Source organism: Geotrypetes seraphini, chromosome 1 (assembly GCF_902459505.1).
Source record: "Geotrypetes seraphini chromosome 1, aGeoSer1.1, whole genome shotgun sequence".
In the NCBI taxonomy this organism is placed as follows: Eukaryota; Metazoa; Chordata; class Amphibia; order Gymnophiona; family Dermophiidae; genus Geotrypetes; species Geotrypetes seraphini.
The window spans coordinates 34,757,174-34,776,076 of record NC_047084.1 but is presented as its reverse complement, the minus strand read 5'-3'; the positions used below and the strand labels follow the sequence as shown (position 1 = coordinate 34,776,076).

Below are 18,903 nucleotides of genomic sequence, written 5' to 3'. Positions count from 1 at the left end.
TCAGTCAAAACAAAATGTGCAGGGGTAACTCTTACACAATGAGGTTACTGTTGAGTGACTAAAGAAATCGGTAGCACAAAAAATAAAGTCACCACATGTGGTGACTTTATTTTTTGTGCTACTCAAAAATCTCAGCATATAAGCTCAACACATCCAAGACAGAACTGATGCCCCTGAATAAATTTACTCACAGACTTTCAATGGTCAGCAGAGAAAATAAAATATCTGGGTATAAATTTCGGTAAGACTATCGACTCACTGGCACTGTCATCTTGATATAGGGACACTGGATCATCTGATTTTCTATTGTCTGTTAATATTTAATTTTTGGAAATCCATATGGGACCAAATAAATACAATTTTGGAAATTCCATTATTATTAACATATGATATAGTAATGTTTGGAACGCTAATAATGCCTAAAAGTCCAATAAATGTAAACAAAAATAAAATGTTTTACATAATGACAGGAGTTGCCATACAGTTAATTATAAAAAACTGGAAAAATTGGGAAAGATTAAATTATAGTTTTTGGTGGGCATCCTTATGTCAAACATATAAATTAGAATGAATGCAGGCAACACAATCAAGGCAATAGAAGGAATTTAGGGAAGTTTGGGACCCGTTGGCAAAATTTTGTAATGAATGAATATACACTTTTGAATATATGCACCTTATCCTGTTAGTTATAACTGCACATCCAGGGAGGGGGTGGGGGAAGGGAGATTATGATATGATTTTTTTGATTGTGATGTGGGAATATGCAAGTAATATTATTTGGTTTTCATGAGTGTGTTATAATAGGGGGAGGGAGGGGGGAAGAAAATAATTTTGGGTGGGAAAATTCTGTAAAATATCAGTGCTGTTTTTATAACTGTTTCTGTATGTATTCCTATACGTACTGTTTTAGTTTCTTTAAAAATGAATAAAGATATATATAAAAAAAAAAGACCATCGACTCAATGGTGGAGTATTGCTGTGCTCGCATTTTGCAGGTCATCAACAATCAAGTTTCTAAATGGTCTCCATTAAAGCTTTCCTGGTGGGGCCGCTTGGAGTCTATTAAAATGATTATAGTGCCTAGAATCATCTACACCTTAAATATGCTGCCTACTTTACTTCCTCCTTCACTTTACAAGAAAATTGACACTGCTCTAATGCATTTTCTGTGGAATAACAGCACCCCTAGGATTGCACTCAAGAAGTTGAAATGTGCCAAGAAGGAAGATGGAGTTAACTTCCCTGACTTCTACGACTATTACTGCTCCACCAAGGTGCTCGATGGTTATTGTGTGATGGTTCAGAGTACTGATTGTATCTGGTTCAAATATGAAATGGAACGTAACTGCCTGTCCTCGTTGCAATGTTTGCCCTTTATGTCGTCCTCTAAAAATGTCACCGGTAAAGACCTCATGCTACTGTCAATGAGCACAGTTATCAAGGAGCTTGAGAATTTACTGGATATTTCATGGTTATCCACACTTTACTTGCTGATTTGGAGGAATGACTCAATTAAGATCCAGAACAGAGTGATTGACTGGAAATTATGGCAAAAAGCTGGTATTTGGCAAATAAATCACTTGCTCGACAAGGATGGTTGGGTTTCCTTTAAAATCATAAGTGTTTGAGGCTTGTGCAGTTAAGGCAGAGCTTACAGGAATGGGACAGCAATGGTGACAAAACTCACGGGGATGGGACGGGGAAATTGAGTTCCTGCGGGGATGGGGGACAAATTTGTCCTTGTGTCATTCTCTAATTGGCAGTAATTGCTAGTTACATTTTATTGTAATCCCCACAGAGCTGATGAGTGTGTAACAGATTATGTCAGAAACCAAAGAAGAAAAACTTCGGAGCAGATCTAATCTAATCTTCTATTTGTGCGTCACGCATACCTATGCAGGCTCAAGGCAACATCAAGAGAGGAAGGATTAGGAGAAGAGGGGGGTAGGAGGGGTGAGAAGAGGAGGGGGAAGTAGAAGAAGGGAGAAATAGGGAGAGCGGTGAGAGAGGAAGATTATGTATCGAAAAGATGGGGTTTCAGTTTCTTCCGGAAGATGGTGTAGCTAGGTTCTGTTCTGGTCGTTTCTGTGAGGTCATTCCAGGTTTTGACTCCTAGAAAGGTAAGCATGGAGTGGAAAACCCATTTGTATTGAAGATTTTTTATGGCTGGAAGATTTAGTAGTATCCTATTCTGCGAGAGTTGAACCATGCCGTTGAGAAGAGCTGGATAAGGCGAGCCGCCGAGTTTCCATGAAGAAAGTAATCGCGTGAGAGTCGTCGCCGTAGTGAAGATCGTTTGCAAGATGATCTTCATTACGGTGACTGCTCTCGTGCGATTACCTTCTACAGGCACCAGACCCTCTTGCATGTTGTTGTGTTCCACTTCGTTTCCTTCCTAAGGAAAACCTTGGACCCCTGAGGAAGATGTTTTACTCAAAACATGAACCATGTCGGGTCCCGGATTCTTTAGAACAAAGGTGGATCTTTTTTGAAAACAACATTTCGATTGACTAAATAAAGTGCCCACATCAAGTACATTTGCTCCGCAGTTTTCTTCTTTGGTTTCTGGTTGTTTGACATTCACTGCAGACCTGTTGGATTTCTCCTTCCTTGCAGAATATAAGTCTTCGTTGCAATTTTAATTCTTATAGAATAAGCTCAAAGCCTGTGTAATTTGAGCGCCTACATTATAGCACCCAGTTTGAGAACTGCCCTGATAGATTTACATGTACACATTTATACTTTCTTTGGAGCAGATGCAGTTTTACCCCATCTGATGATTTGTGTGCTGTTGGAGTTAGTTCTTGGTGGCTCTTTTATAAAGCCCTGTAGGGATTAGGGGGGAGAGGGGGGTAGGAGGGGTGAGAAGAGGAGGGGGAAGTAGAAGAAGGGAGAAGTAGGGAGAGCGGTGAGAGAGGCAGTTAAGGCAGAGCTTACAGGAATGGGCACCCCTTATAAAATTACACCTAACATGTTTAAATGAATGCAGATCCTTAAAGAAGGGGACTCCAGACGATAGTTTGCTTGAAAGCTGCACATCTCTCATTTTCATAAAGTACAAAATAATAGGACGTGTATGTCGGAAAAGAAAGGTGACTAGGATTAAGACAGGATAGAAGCAATAAAGCCAATTCTGCCTGCACCCCCACTCCTACCACATTCAGGTGATTTTATATTTTATACAAACCAGGTTATTTGTAGGACACCACATGTTCCCACTGGTTGAGGTGTCTATAGCAAAGTTTGTTCGCAGGACCCCACAGCTGGTTGTGTTTACAGAAGCAAAACCTGTAATTGGACATTTCTTTTTTGATTAGTTTTATATGACTGTGTTATCTGCTGTATTGGTTGGGGGGGGAGGGGGAGGATATTAAGTCCATGTTTGCAAAAACTGATGTGATGGTTCTGGTTTTGCAGTGTGGCGCTACGTTGGGACCGCCGGAGGAGCTCTCTTCATATTAATTCAGCTTTTGCTGCTGGTGGAGTTTGCACACAAATGGAATAAAAACTGGTATGCTTCCTTTTCAATGTTTTGAATAGTTTGCAATAAAACAAGAAGGGTGTGCTTACCAAAATACTTAATCAGAAGACGCCGATATCAGAAATTTGGGAGTCATTTTATAAGTTACTTGACTATGTAGTAAGAAGATGGGATCGAAGCAAAACAAATGAGTAGCGTGGAGTGGCAGGTCCAATCTTAAGCAAAAACGCATAGAGGAGGTAACCTGCATGTTCTTTACAGAATAGAAGGTACAACTCTAACCTCCTTGCTGAGCAGACTAGATGGACAACTCTGGTCTTTATCTGTTCTCAACTAGAGAATGACACGGGGACAAATTTTTCCCCCGTCCCTTCGGGGACTCATTTTCCCGTCCCCGTGAGTTCTTTTCCTGTCCCTGCCCCTTTCCTGCAAGGTCTGTCCTCATCTGTACAAGCCTCAAACACTTTAAAATCATAAGTGTTCGAGGCTTGTGCAGTTAAGGCAGAGCTTACAGGAATGGGCAGGAAAAAGAAATAGCGACAAAACTTGGGACGGAGAAATTGAGTTCCTGTGGGTTCTATCAACTACTATGTTACTATGGGCTCCTTTTACTAAGCTGCGATAGTGGTTTTAGTGCGCACTGAATTGCCGCGCCCGCTAGACGCTAACGCCAGCATTGAGCTGGCATTAGTTCTAGCCGCATAGCGTGGGTGTAGCATGCGTGGTAATTCAGCGTGCGCTACAAACGTTATCACAGCTTAGTAAAAGGAGCCCTGTGTGAGATTGGAAAATTGGTCTAGAACAGTGGTCTTAAACTTGCGGCCCGGGGGCCACATGCGGCCCGCCAGGTACTATTTTGAGGCCCTCAGTATGTTTATCATAATCACAAAAGTAAAATAAAACAGTTTCTTGATCTTATGTCTCTTTAGCTATAAATGACAATATTATTATTAAGACTTAGCCAAAAGAAAAGATTTACAAACTATAAAGAGTTTTACCTCATGCAAAATTGTCATAAGACATTAACTATTTTTTCTGCGGCCCTCCAAAATGTGGCCCTGCAAAGGGTTTGAGTTTGAGACCACTGGTCTAGAAGAAGCAATCTCCGCTTCATTGGCCTACCTGAATCCATCCCTGAGAAATAGCTGCTGACCACTATGGAAAAATGGTTGGAAACTGAATTTCCGGTAAACACACCCTTGTGCCCAGAGCGCTTGGAATGTGCACATCGCAAAGGGCAAAAGCAGGACCATTATTTGAAGCCTTGAGTGGTAATTGTGAAATTTCACAACTATCGTCATAAAATGGAAATTCTATGCCAATACCACACCAAGTTCGAGGGCAAGCTAGTGTGCATCAATCAAGATTATTCAGCAGCCTCAACGGATAAGCGCAAAGTATTTTACCCCTCTGTGCGCCAAATTGGTGGAATACAAAGTTCGCTTTATGCTTATTTACCCTGCAATTCTCAAAATACAACATGATGGAGTCTGGAAATCTTTTGAAACGGCACAGGCGGCAAGAAACTTCATCAACATTACTTTCAGTCAGGGACCGGACATTACTTGACTTATAGCAGTTCATATGTAATTTACTTTCAACCCACACCTGTGTTTTTGCTTTTTTTGATGTAACTTGTACTGTCTTATTAGGATGGCATTCTGTTCCCTGTGTAAGTAACAGGGAATATGTATGGGGGCCTGGAGGGTGTCATTCATGTGGCCCAAAGCCTATCTTCCTTTTGAAGGGAGATGTCTTGCGGGTCGTGATGGGAGAAGGGAAAGGGTAAGCTCAAGGAACTGCAGCAAATATGGGACGTAGGTTATTTGTTGGGTTTGGGTGGGCCTTTGTGGGAATCTTTGGGTATCATAATAGAATTCGCTGGTTTTGCAAAGCCTGGGATTTGTACCGCTCCAGGGTGAGGCTGGGCACCCCGGAGCGCTAGACCATATATTAGTTGCCTGGGTTTTTCCTTCTTAGCGTCCCTGGGTGACAAGCCATTTTGTATCATTTCTTGGAATGTCTCTGGTATCACCTAACTGGTGAAGAGAACGAAAATCTTAAAACAACTAAAACACCATTAGGTAGACTTGACATGTTTGCAGGAAACCAGACGATAAGCATAAGAAACTACATAAAAGTGGATGGGGCAATTACACTGTGCATCTTCCCCAAATAAAAAAGCAGGAGTTACCTTGCTTGTCTGCAAGGGTTTGCAATGTGCCTTGTCCTTGGTTCAACAGAACTCACAAGGCAGATACATATTAGCCCACATTACGTTGCAGGGCAAAGTCTTGCGATTATTGATAGTTTATTGTCCTAATGTTTATTCACATCAATTTTTTCAACACCTGGTGCTGTTGGGAATCACAAGACACTTCGATTCCACTCATTGTAGCGAGTGACCTTAATCAAGTATTAAATCCATCCCTAGATAGATCTCAACCAAACTTGAATGCTCAGGGTACCACCACTAGGGGAGTCCTGTATCTTTGCCAATCTTTAGGACTGGTTGACCCCTGGAGACTCCTCCACCCAACTGAACGAATCTAGAGCTCACAACACATTTTCTAGAGTGGACTATATTTTAGTGTCAAGAGTCACTGTTCTCACGGGTGGAGGAAGCACAAATCGGACCATTGGAGGTCTCAAACCACTGCCTTATTTGATTAGATCGTTCACTGGGGGGACCAGGAATAACATCCTTCAATTGAAGGTTCCTTGCTTATTTGACTGATGATACTGAATTCCGTAGCTTCTTGCAGAAGAAATGGAAGGAATATGTACAATTTAATGGACAACATGCTGCAGACCTGGGATTATTCTGGGAAACTGCGAAAGTGGTTCTTCGAGGGAACATAATTTCCTGTGTATCAGTGTGTAGGAAACGAATCTCACAGGATATTATCCATTTGGAGAAACAATACATCACCCTTAAGCCACACTATTTGAAGCATCCCACGCCTCCCTTACACAAAGAAATGCAGACAGCTCTTAATACGTTGATTCATGACGTACCAAAAATTCTCTATTCTATTGTAAATTTAAATACTATAGATGTGGGAACAAGACAGGGAAAATGTTGGCACTCACCAAGAACTGGCAAGACTCGCTTTGCATCTTGCACATAAAAGACACAGAAGGTGAATTGCAGACTCGGCCTCAGGAGATCACTTATTCATTCTATCAACATTTTTCTACCTTCTATGCTAGCCCAACCTCCTTAGCAGAGCCCAGACATTGTTAATTATTTAAAGCAGGGATGTCCAACCTTTTGGCTTCCCTGGGCCGCATTGGCCGAAAAAAATGTTTCTGGGGCTGCACAAACGCGCAAGACAGATGAGGGAGCTGGCAAGATGGTAAACACCCGGGGGCAGCAGAGGAAAACACTGCATTGCCCTTGACCGGGGCCGCACAAAATACTTCACAGGGCCGCATGTGGCCCTCGGGCCGCAGGTTGGACACCCCTGATTTAAAGGATGCTACTATGCCTAGACTTACAGAGACTCAACAGGCAACCCTGAATAGACTGATTCATGGGCAAGAACTCCTAAAAATGATTCAGGTGTTAAAATCCTGTATGGCACTAGGACCAGATGGATTTCCCCCAGAATTTTATAAATTGCTCTCTTTGCAGCTCTGTGGCCCTTTAATAGCACACTACATGCAGGCGCAGGACATGTGTCACTTTCCTCCGTATGCCGATGAAGCTACTATCATGTTGATCCCGAAACCAAATAAACCTAGGGACGGGGTGGAGAATAGGCGTGGTAAACTTAGCCACTAGGTGCCAATAAATTAGGCCCGGTAAAACTAGGCCTTATATACAGGTGCCTACCTCTAGGGTACCTAAGCATGCATATGTGCAGCTAGGCATGATTCTATAAACGGTGCCTAGTGGATGATTGACAACCACGCCGAGCAGCACCTATAGTGTAAGCGTGTGTAGGTGCCGTTTATAGAATCTGGACCTTTTTGACTAACCTTTGAAGGGAAAACCATCTTCTTCAGAAGCATTCAAAAGCTAGTCAAAAACTGTATTAATTTAGCCAAATGTTTTTTTTTTTAAAGTATCATCTTATTTTCTTTTTTTTGTTTTGTTTTATTTCTATTTAGTACCTTTAAAAATGAACTAACATAGTTACCACACCATTTATAATTGTGAACAGGCAGAAAACATATCATCATTGTGGTGGGATTTGTATTATTATTATTATTTTTAAATATGAGACCAATATAGGAAGAAAACAGTATAATGTCTGAATGTCAGTTTAGGCCAGTGAAGATTGTTGTACAGTAGGAAATATGTAAGTTCTGTAGTGAAGAAAGTTCTGTAACCGCATTGATTTTTGTCTCATCTACAGGACTTCCGGTACCAAACACAACCAGCTGTGGCATGCCGCCCTTGCTCTCGTTATCCTCATCACGTACTCCGTTGCCGTTGTAGCCCTGGCTCTGTTGGCATTATTTTACACCCACCCTGATGGCTGCCTTCTGAATAAGATTTTCCTGGGTGTTAATAGCGGTCTTTGCCTTCTTGTTTCAATGGTGGCCATTTCGCCCTGTGTCCAGAAACGTAAGAGTTGTTAAAACAACTATTTCTTACAAGTACATTTGAACAGTTGAGTTAATACTACTACTGTAATTCCGTCATAACTGAAATCATAGAGTTTTGAAGATAGGCTGCTCTTTTTTCTTTTTTAAATTTTTTATTGAAAATTGAAAAGATTAATCACACAAAACATCATAAGAACATAAGAAGTGCCTCTGCTGGGTCAGACCAGAGGTCCATCGCGCCCAGCAGTCCGCTCGCGCGGTGGCCCATCAGGTCTAGGACCTGTGTAGTAGTCCTCTATCTGTACCCCTCTATCCCTTTTTATTTTTTTTTTTTATCCTACCTTATCTATATCCTTCTAACTGTACCCTTCTTCATCCTATATCTTCCCTATCTATATCCTTCAATAACTTCTTCTTTCAAGAATTTATCCAATTTCTCTTTGAAACCCTGTAAAGTACTCTGTCCTATCACACCCTCCGGAAGCGCATTTCAAGGTATCCATCACCCTCTGAGTAAAGAAGTACTTCCTGGCATTGGTTCTAAACCTGTCTCCTTTTAGTTTCTCCGAGTGCCCCCTTGTTCTTGTAGTTCCCTGTAGGCTGAAGAATCTGTCCCTCTCCACATTCTCAATGCCCTTCATGATCTTATATGTCTCTATCATGTCTCCTCTGAGTCTCCGCTCTTCCAGGGAGAAGAGCCCCAGTTTCTCTAGCCTGTCTGCGTATGAATGGTTTTCCATACCCTTTATCATACGTGTAGCTCTTCTCATTACCCTCTCAAGTATCGCCATATCCTTCTTCAGGTACGGCAACCAGTACTGAACACAGTACTTCAGATGCAGTCGCACCATCGCTCGATATAGCGGCAGGATAACTTCCTCCGTTCTGGTTGCAATATCCTTCTTGATGATACCCAACATTCTGTTTGCTTTCCTTGAGGCTGCTGCGCATTGTGCCGATGGCTTCATTGTGGTGTCCACCAGCACTCCCAAGTCCTTTTCAAGGTTGCTTTCCCCCAGTACCAACCCTCCCATTTTGTAGCAGAACCTCGGGTTCTTTTTCACCACATGCATTACCTTGCATTTCTCAACATTGAAACTCATCTGCCATTTATTAGCCCACTCCTCCAGCTTGTTCAGATCCCTTTGTAATTCTTCGCATTCCTCTACTCTTTCTACCCTGCTACAGAGTTTGGGGTCATCCGCAAATTTTATAACTTCACACTTCTTCCCTGTTTCTAAGTCATTAATAAATACATTGAACAGCAGCGGTCCGAGTACTGACCCCTGTGGAACACCGCTTGTGTCCTTTCTCCAGTCTGAGTAGTGGCCCTTCACTCCCACCCTCTGCTTCCTGTCTGCCAACCAATGCTTAACCCATCTGTGTACGTCTCCTTCCACCCCGTGGTTCCACAGCTTCCTAAGCAGTCGCTCGTGGGGTACCTTGTCAAACATACAAAAAGCCAATGAACAGATACAGCTAAAACAATCAGTCTTAGGCTCATTATAACCCACATCCCAACCCTCCCTCCCTCCCCACAGAAGTAACGCCAACAGAATCACAGTGTAATAGAAAGCATGATCCAGGGATACAGAAAATCCAAAGCATGGAATCAACCTAATGAGAAGATCTCTATGTCTCATAGACAACCCATATTTTGCCATAAGTAAGCAGCATTTGCCATCTGGTTGCCATCAACTTGCATATCAGTCGGACATAATCCATCCTCCTTATTAAACTTTGTGAAGATGACATTTTAGGAGAACGCCAGCACTGAGTCAATGCCAATTGGGCAACAGTAAATAAAAAGCCTGCAAATCGATGCTCGTAGGAGAATAGCCTGGGATAGGAGCATTCAGCAAGCACCATTGGGTCAGAAGAGGGCAATGTTTACCAGTTATGCGCACCAAAAGTGTTCCCACCATGCACCAATAAGCCTTCATAGAAGGACAGGACCACCAGATATGCCAAAAGTCACCTTCGTGGCCACAGTTCCTCCAGCAAAGCCCAGAAGGGCGACCATAAATATGATGCAATCATTGTGGTGGTCAAGTACCATCTGTAATAAATCTTATAACCGTTCTCAATCAAAGAAGCCAAAACAGGTGCTGCAAACAAGGATTTATATATACTGATCAATGAATTAGGCTCCCCAAGATCACATTCCCATTGAATTTTATAGGGATCCACCAGGTCCTCTCTCAAGAGGAGTGGTCAAGTACCATCTGGTTCCGAGGATTCCTCACATCCCGCACCTATCAAGTACGCTTCAACTGCAGCCTCTCTAAAACATGGAGAAACCCATCTGGCGTTCCACAGGGGTCCCCTCTATCCCCACTACTCTTCAACGTCTATATATCTTCACTAGGCATGCAGCTGGCCCAACAGGGTATAAAAGTATTCAGCTACGCGGATGACTTCACAATCATTATCCCATTCAATACTTCTCCCTCCGATATCACCCCCACAGCAACACAAGCACTAAACCTGATGGAACAATGGACCTCAGAATTTAAACTGAAACTCAATTCAGATAAAACTAAATTCTTTATAGCCTCGCCACTCTCAAATATCACGACAAAATCATTACGCATAAACAACCTTAACTACCCCATCCAACCAACAATGAAGGTTCTGGGGGTAATACTAGACCAAGGTCTAACTATGAAAGACCATGTGGACTCCCTAGTCAAAAAAGGGTTCTTCACTCTCTGGAAACTTAGGTCCATAAGAGCATACTTCGACACTTCAGCATTCAGAATACTGATACAATCCCTAATATTAAGCCACCTTGATTATTGTAACATCACCCACCTGGCAATTTCCCAGAAGCAAATGCAGAGACTACAACTGATACAAAATGCAGCAGTCAGGCTGATTTTCGGGCTGAAGAAGTCCGATCATATAACCCCTTCCTACCGACTCCTGCACTGGCTACCAATGGAGGCACGCACGAAGTTCAAGCTGGGATGTCTATGCTTCAAAGTACTATCAGGTCTAGCCCCTAAATACATAACAGACCTCTTCTCATACCCAACCAACAGACATGAGAGAAGATTACACCTGAAATTCGTCTCCCCACCAGCCAGAGGATGCAAATATAAGAGATACCATCAACAACTTCTATCCTATCAAGCAGCCTTATGGGGCAAAGACTTAGATAAACTAATTACACACACAAACAACTATGGAGAATTCAGGAAACACCTGAAAACATACCTGTTCACAAAATACCTAGGCAACGAACAAGGACAATAACCCCCTTCGTAATCACTCCCAAATCTGTTCTTGTAAACTGTTAACCCCAATCACTAACTTCCAACCCTGTGCAAACCGCAAGGTACTTCACGACCCTACAGTACATAACTGTTGTTATTATCATTAATGCTGTTACTATCAGATGTACATTGCAATATTCTTTGCTGTAAACCGCCTAGAAGTCGCAAGATTGTTGGCGGTATATAAGAATAAAGTTATTATTATTATCTGTAATAAATCTTATAACCGTTCTCAATCAAAGAAGCCGAAACAGGTGCTGCAAACAATGATTTATATATACTGATCAATGAATTAGGCTCCCCAAGATCACATTCCCATTGAATTTTATAGGGATCCACCAGGTCTTCTCTCAAGAGGAGTGCTCGATAAACTCGAGACACCCTACCCCGACCACAACCCTTCAAGAAAGCCCTCTCAAGCTCAGTTACACCCAAACTAAGAGGCCAGAAGGTACGCTTATATAAAAAGGTGTGCAATTGAGTATAAGCAAAAGCATCTCGGCCCTTCAGCCCATACTTATCCTGAAGTTGTTTAAAGGGCATCATATCCTATCCTTGCCAAACATGGGACAAAGTCCGCAAACCAGCTCCTATCCAATGATATTAAAATGGGTCCCCCCCCCCTCCCAGGTGAAAGCCTTACGTGAGAGAATCAGAGTAAGCCCAAAAAATATCCGCTCAGGAAATATCTGTCTCTGTAAAGCATACCAAGTTTGCAAAATGACCCTCAAAAAGGGATTCTCAATGAAGAAATGTTTTCTAAGTATGGAGAGGGAAATACAGGATAATCTCCATAGGGAGATACTAGGAAGAAAAATTTGCTCTATATGCACCCAGGGCCGGTCTAAATAGGTGGTCCAAGCCACGATTTCCTGAAGAAGAGCTGCTTGGTAATACAAACGAAAATTAGGGACCCCCATACCACTATTTAATTTAGCCTGATATAAGATTGCTCTGGGCACCCTAGGGGGCTTATGCTGCCAAATATAAGCAAAACCTTTTCATGTGATAGGTTGCTTTTGTAGTTTTACTGAGAGTCCTAGTGGGCTAGTCCTGAAATGGAGAAATTATCAGCCATGATACAGCAGATCAAAATTCTGGTCTCCTGTCTTGCAGGCATTGATATGGTCAAGCTCATAAGATAAGAGGATGTGGGTGACCCTCTTTCCTCCTCCCATCATAAATGACACTGAAGGGCTCTGCTTCACATTAACTTTTCCCTCTTCTGTTAGCAAGTTGATTATCTTAATTATTGGTTTGAGAAGACCCACACTGAGATAATGGGGACGGAGCAGCGAGCAAAAGCAGTAAAGGAATAGCATTAAGAAGAGCCTTTTGGCTCAGCCGTGGTAATGCTAAGTGTCTTATTTTTCCCCAGTTTATCTAGGTTTCAATGGGTTAGAATGGGGACTAATGAATAGAGAAAAACAAAAGTTGTATTCAAATGTAATATTGCTTTATTTAAGCCAAGCCAGGCACACCTCAAGAAATATACACAAGCATATTTTTCTTGAGGAAGAAGCTCAGATGATCACAGTGTTAGAGCCTGTTCATCAGAGATTCTTCCCATATCTGTTCCCTTTTTCATTCTTTATACAATTTTACAATATCACTCTGCACATTCATCCTTACTTCCCACACCACAAAATTTGGCTCACATTTCCTCTTTTCTTGTCATACCTTGCCAACTGCTGGTCTATGCTTTGTCCTTGTAGTTTTCACCTTACCTCCCTGTGTTCTTCCTACACCCCCCACTTCATCCACTGGGAACCGTTTATCTGAATGCTCTATTCCATTAAACTTTTTACCTTGTACCACAGCCAAGTTCTCATTGCTTAGTCCTCATGGATAATGTGTTTACACTTTTTTAAATTTTAGCAGGGTTCTTCTTGTACATTATTTTCATTATAAGCAGATCAGGCTTCCTGATGGCTGAGGCTTGCAGAGAGATGATGTACTTGGGGCTCACTGGACAAAGGGTCGTAAAATAATTATAATCTTTCTAGGGCAGCGTCTTGCAAACTTTGCGAGCCGGCGGCACACTAAATTGGGGTCCGCGGCTCGAGGGCATCTGGACGTGCGTGAACTTTGATGTGATGACAACACGCACATGTGTTACGTCATCTTATTGACATCTGCGCATGTGTTTAGGCTTTCCAGACGGGGCCTTGAGTCACCAGTGTGTATGGAGGGGGGGGGATGCTGAAAAATAAAAGGCATGGAGAGGAGGAGAGACACTAGTGAGGAGGAGAAGCGCTGGCTGACTGCCTACAGGAAGTGTCTCTCACCACAAGAGGCACATCCTGTAGGCACTCAGCCGGCACTGACGCCTCTCCTCCTCCCCAGCGTCACAGTTTGCGATACACTGTTCTAGGGGCTGTGAGATTTATTCAGTGGGTCTTCTTTTCCCCCAAACTGATTTTTTACCACTAGAAGTGGTAAAACTGAATATTTTACCACTAAAAATATTTTCACATCATATATCTGTCAATAAGGCAAGTAAAAAAAAAAACCAAAAAATCCCAAACAAAATTTCCTGATGAAAGACATTCAGTTATTATTATTTACTTATATACCACATATCAATGGAGACTGTCTAAGTCAGTGTATCACAAATTCTGTGCCGTGGCGCAATTCCGGGTGTGCCGCAAGACGCTGGCGAGGAGGACAGACACTGGCGCCAGCTGACTGTTTACAGGACGTATCTCTTGCGGCGAGAGGCATGTCCTGTGGACTGTCAGCTGACGCCAATGCCTCTCCTCTGCACCTCTTCTCTTCCAGCACCACCACCCCTGTCCACACACACACTGGCGTAATAATAGTAGGCTCTGCGCATGCGCGAGCATTGACATGATTACATCACACATGCTCATGACATCATCTTGTCAGCGTCTGCACATTTCCGGATGCCCTCCAGCCATGGCACATAATTTAGTGTGCTGCAGCTTCAGAAAGTTTGCGGGATACTGGTCTAAGCGATTTGCATTCAGGTACTCAAACATTTTCCTTAACTGTCCCTGTGGACTCACAATCTGTCTAATGTATCTGGGGTAATGGAGGATTGAGTGACTTGCCCAGGATCACAAGGATCCGCATGGGGCTTAAACCCCAAACCTCAGGGTACTGAGGCTGTAGCTCTAAACCAGGGGTGCCCACACTTTTTGGGCTTGCGAGCTACTTTTAAAATGACCAAGTCAAAATGATCTACCACCAATAAAATTAAAAAAAACACAAAGCACACTTTCTGGGGCGGTACTTGGAGAGACCTCCCAGGAAAGGGACTTGGGAGTTCTGATCGACAAGTCGATGAAGCTGTCCACACAATGTGCAGCGGCAGCAAAAAGGGCAAACAGAATGCTAGGAATGATAAAGAAGGGGATCACGAACAGATCAGAGAAGGTTATCATGCCACTGTACCGGGCCATGGTACACCCTCACCTGGAGTACCGCGTCCAGCACTGGTCGCCGTACATGAAGAAGGACACGGTACTACTCGAAAGGGTCCAGAGAAGAGCGACTAAGATGGTTAAGGGGCTGAAGGAGCTGCCGTACAGTGAAAGATTAGAGAAACTGGGCCTCTTCTCCCTCGAACAGAGGAAATTGAGAAGGGACATGATCAAAACATTCAAGGTACTGAAGGGGATAGACTTAGTAGATAAGGACAGGTTGTTCACCCTCTCCAAGGTAGGGAGAACAAGAAGGCACTCTCTAAAGTTGAAAGGGGATAGATTCCGTACAAACGTAAGGAAGTTCTTTTTCACTCAGAGAGTGGTAGAAAGTTGGAACGCTCTTCCAGAGGCTGTTATAGGGGAAAACACCCTCCAAGGATTCAAGACAAAGTTAGACAAGTTTCTGCTGAATAAGAAAGTGCGCTGGTAGGGCTAGTCTCAGTTAGGTGCGGGTCTTAGACCAGAGGGCCGCCGCGTGAGCGGACTGCTGGGCATGATGGACCACCGGTCTGACTCAGCAGTGGCAATTCTTATGTTCTTATGTACGCTGAGAAAATGTTAATTATCATTCCTATTCCGGGGTTTTTTCAAAGAGGTCATGGCAGTTGACTCTATGCACTGTCACCTCAGTAACAACCATACAAAAATAGACAAATATACCCCCCTCCCTTTTTACTAAACCACAATAGCAGTTTTTAGCGTAGGGAGCTGCGCTGAATGCCCAGGGCTGCTCTCGATGCTCATAGGCTCCCTGCGCTAAAAACCGCTATTGTGGTTTAGTAAAAGGAGGGCCATAGTGCAAAATATAGACAGTAGATATAAATTCAGACACATTTTGATTACTAAATTGAAAATAAAATCATTTTTCCTACCTTTGTTGTCTGGTGATTTCATGAGTCTCTGGTTGCACTTTATTCTTCTGACTGTGCATCCAATCTTTCTTCCCTTCTTTCAGCCTGTATGCTTCCTCTCCTCCAGACCTCATTTCCTCCCCCAACTTTTTCTTCCTCTCTCCCTAATTTCTTTCTTCCTGCCTCCCTTTCTTTTTTTCTCTCTTCATGCCCCCTTTCTTTTTTTCTGTTTCCCTTCTTTCTCCCTGCCCTCCACCAAGCCACTGCTGCCACCATCGGGGAACAGGCCCCCAAGCAGCCGCCATCGGATAACAGGCCCTAAAGCCACCGCCACCGCCCCAAGCTCTCCCTGCTTCCCTACGTCGGGCCGACCAGCATTCCTCTTCCCGACGTCAATTCTGCCGTTGGAGACAAAGTTCTGGCCCAGCCAGGCAGCGATTAGCTGGCCCGAACTTCCTCTCCGACGGCAGAATTGATGTCAGGGAGAGGAAGGCTGATCGGCCTGGTAGATTGTCAAGGTAAAGTTAGTCTATCACGGAGCCCGGGATGGGCTCCGCGATCGACTCACTTTGCCTTGGCAATCTAGCGGTCGATCGCGATCGACCTATTGGGCACCCCTGCTCTAACCACTAGGCCACTCCTTCCTCCTTTAAAACAGATTTACTGTAGATATTGTCTGGACAGAGCTGATAAATGTGCTTTCAGAAATAATTAAAAGCTACCATATGAAAACAATTGCTGGATTTAAGTGTTTTAAGTGCAAGGCAGTCATTTAAACCATCTCTCACCTTTTCGTAATTGACAGTTGCCCATTAAATTGTGTGTTGTGAAAATTCAAAGATGCATTACTGATATGTTAAAATATTTTTTTTTCCTTTGTGATTCTAGGCAATCCGCACTCCGGATTGTTGCAGTCAGGAATTATCAGCTGCTATGTGATGTATCTCACCTTCTCATCTTTGTCAAGCAAACCTCTAGAAACAAGTAGGTTTCCGCAGTGGGACAGAGCTGAAAAGGCTGTCCAAGACTGTCATGCTGAAACTATCCCTCTTTTTATAAAGGCTGTAGTTGTGACATTACAGTTTTGTTGAAAAGTTTGTGTAGGAAGAACCACCTCTAAGGTAGACAGTGGTGCTAAAGCTCAGTTCTTCTGTTTAATTGGGATTTCAAGTTTCAAGTTTTATTTATATTTGATTAATCGCTTAATTAAAATTATATCTAAGCGAAGTACAGTGTATGAATAAACATAATACTAAAATAGTAGGTAACATGAAATATTATAAAATTAACAAATTTATACTAAAATTTTCTAACATAGTAAATAACATAAAATATTATAAAAATTAACAATTTATACATTAATAGTATATATTAAAAAAAAAAAGGGATAAAAGTTATAAAGTAAAAGTTCAATTGAAAATTTTTCTTAATTATTATATAATAGGCTAAAAGTTTATAAATGATGTAAAAAAAATAGTTACATGTAAGAGGAGCTCATAATTAATTCTAAAGCTAAACGTTAAAAGCATCCTTGAATAAAAAGCATTTTAAATTCTTTTTAAAATCGTTTAAGTTATTTATTTCTCTTAAATATAAAGGTAAAGAGTTCCAAAGTTGAGGCGCTGAGTTTGAGGGACTTATTTCTCTGGGGCCAGTTGAACCTAGGTTGTACACACTGAGTAATGCAGAGAGGGATTGTACGTGGGTGTTAATTCATACAGAATATCTGGCCGCACATTAAAATGAATGCTGAAGAGTCTTTTGATGCATGGTTATTGAGGGGTTTTGTTTTTTTTTTTTTGCCAGATCTGGGGCCACATACAATGGTTCAAGGAGAGGATTTCCTGCCAGTTTTTGAGATTTACCCCCTTTTCTATGAAGCTACAATTAGCAGTTTCTAGCATAGAGAGCCAGGCTTAATGGCCCACGCTGCTCCGCCGCTCATAGGAACTCTATGGGCGTCGGGAGCCACGCGGGCCATTCAGCGCGGCTCCCCACGCTGCTAGCTCAGTTTCGTAGAAGAGGGGGGTTAATTGCAAGTTTTATTTATTTATTCATCCATTCATTAATTTTTCTATAACGTTCTCCCGGGAAAGCTCAGAACAGTTTTACATGAATTTATTCAGGTACTCACGCATTTTTCCCTATCTGTCCCAGCGGGCTCACAATCTGTCTAATGTACCTGGGGCACTGGGGGGATTAAGTGTCTTGCCCAGGGTCACAAGGAGCAGCGTGGGGTTGAACCCACAACCCCAGGGTGCTGAGGCTGTGGCTTAAACCACTGCGCCACTGCGAGTTTCAGATGTGATCACCTGCACATAAATATGAGCTTTGCAAGAAATTATGTGTAAGCAATTTTTTTTAAGGCTCATATTTAAGAGCAAATGCCGTTGTGTGCTGACACTTGCAATTTTTTTTCGATCTGCGCAGAAGAAGCTGTACTTATCTCAAAATTGTTGTGCACGTATGTCTGGCGCATTCCCTCCATTAGCCACAAGTTTTCCATGCATTAAATTTGCTTGCTATTAGTGTTCTGCATGGTGCAATATTACACTTTTGGTAGAAGCTATGCTCTCATACATGTCCCCACTTCTCTCCACGAGCATTAATTCCTCTGTCTTTACACTTTATTCAATTTCTCTTTCTTTTGATCTCCTTACAAAAGGGGACTTTTGCTAAAGATTAGTGTAAGTTATCTGCAGCAGGGGCCAAAGGAATAATATGGATCCTATGACTCATAACTTGTACTAACTTTTAGTAAAATATACTTAAAATATTTATTATTTATGGTTGGTTTATGGTTTATTTGGTTTGATATAAAATAAAACATAACTTATAACATAACGTAAATTTTATTTGTATACCATGATACACCTTTTTCTTTATACAATATCAGAGCAGTTTACAATGTAAAATTTAAAAAAAACAAGGAAAAGAACACAATTTCTGATAGGAAAGTAAGTAATGGGTACAATTAAGGAAACAAACAAAACCCAAATAATCAGGCATCCCCAGGGTCAGCTTGAATAAAGTAGTTTAGTTGAAATGAGTGTCCACTTTAAAAGTAAGAGCAGGCGGTAGTTTTTCGGGTAGCGCGCGCTAATCCGGTATGTGTGCTAAAAACGCTAGCGCACCTTTGTAAAAGGAGCCCTAAATTGTACCGTACATGAATCATTGCACATAAAGCTTGTAACCAGACTATCTGAGTTGCACCCATATAACGTTCAGAGATGAATCATTATGAGAGATACACTAGATTAAAATATATAACTTGATAAAGGGAATAA

At 42.2% G+C, this 18,903-nt stretch overlaps 1 protein-coding gene across 1 annotated transcript in view; it reads left to right on the top strand.

Annotated features, from left to right (window-relative positions):
- SERINC5 (serine incorporator 5) overlaps positions 1-18,903 on the top strand; it is a 182,137-nt gene that overhangs the window by 87,502 nt on the left and 75,732 nt on the right. The window contains exons 5-7 of the mRNA XM_033929725.1: positions 3,418-3,511; positions 7,846-8,057; positions 16,505-16,600. Coding sequence (XP_033785616.1) covers positions 3,418-3,511; positions 7,846-8,057; positions 16,505-16,600 — 402 coding nt within the window. The remainder of the gene's footprint in view (positions 1-3,417; positions 3,512-7,845; positions 8,058-16,504; positions 16,601-18,903) is intronic.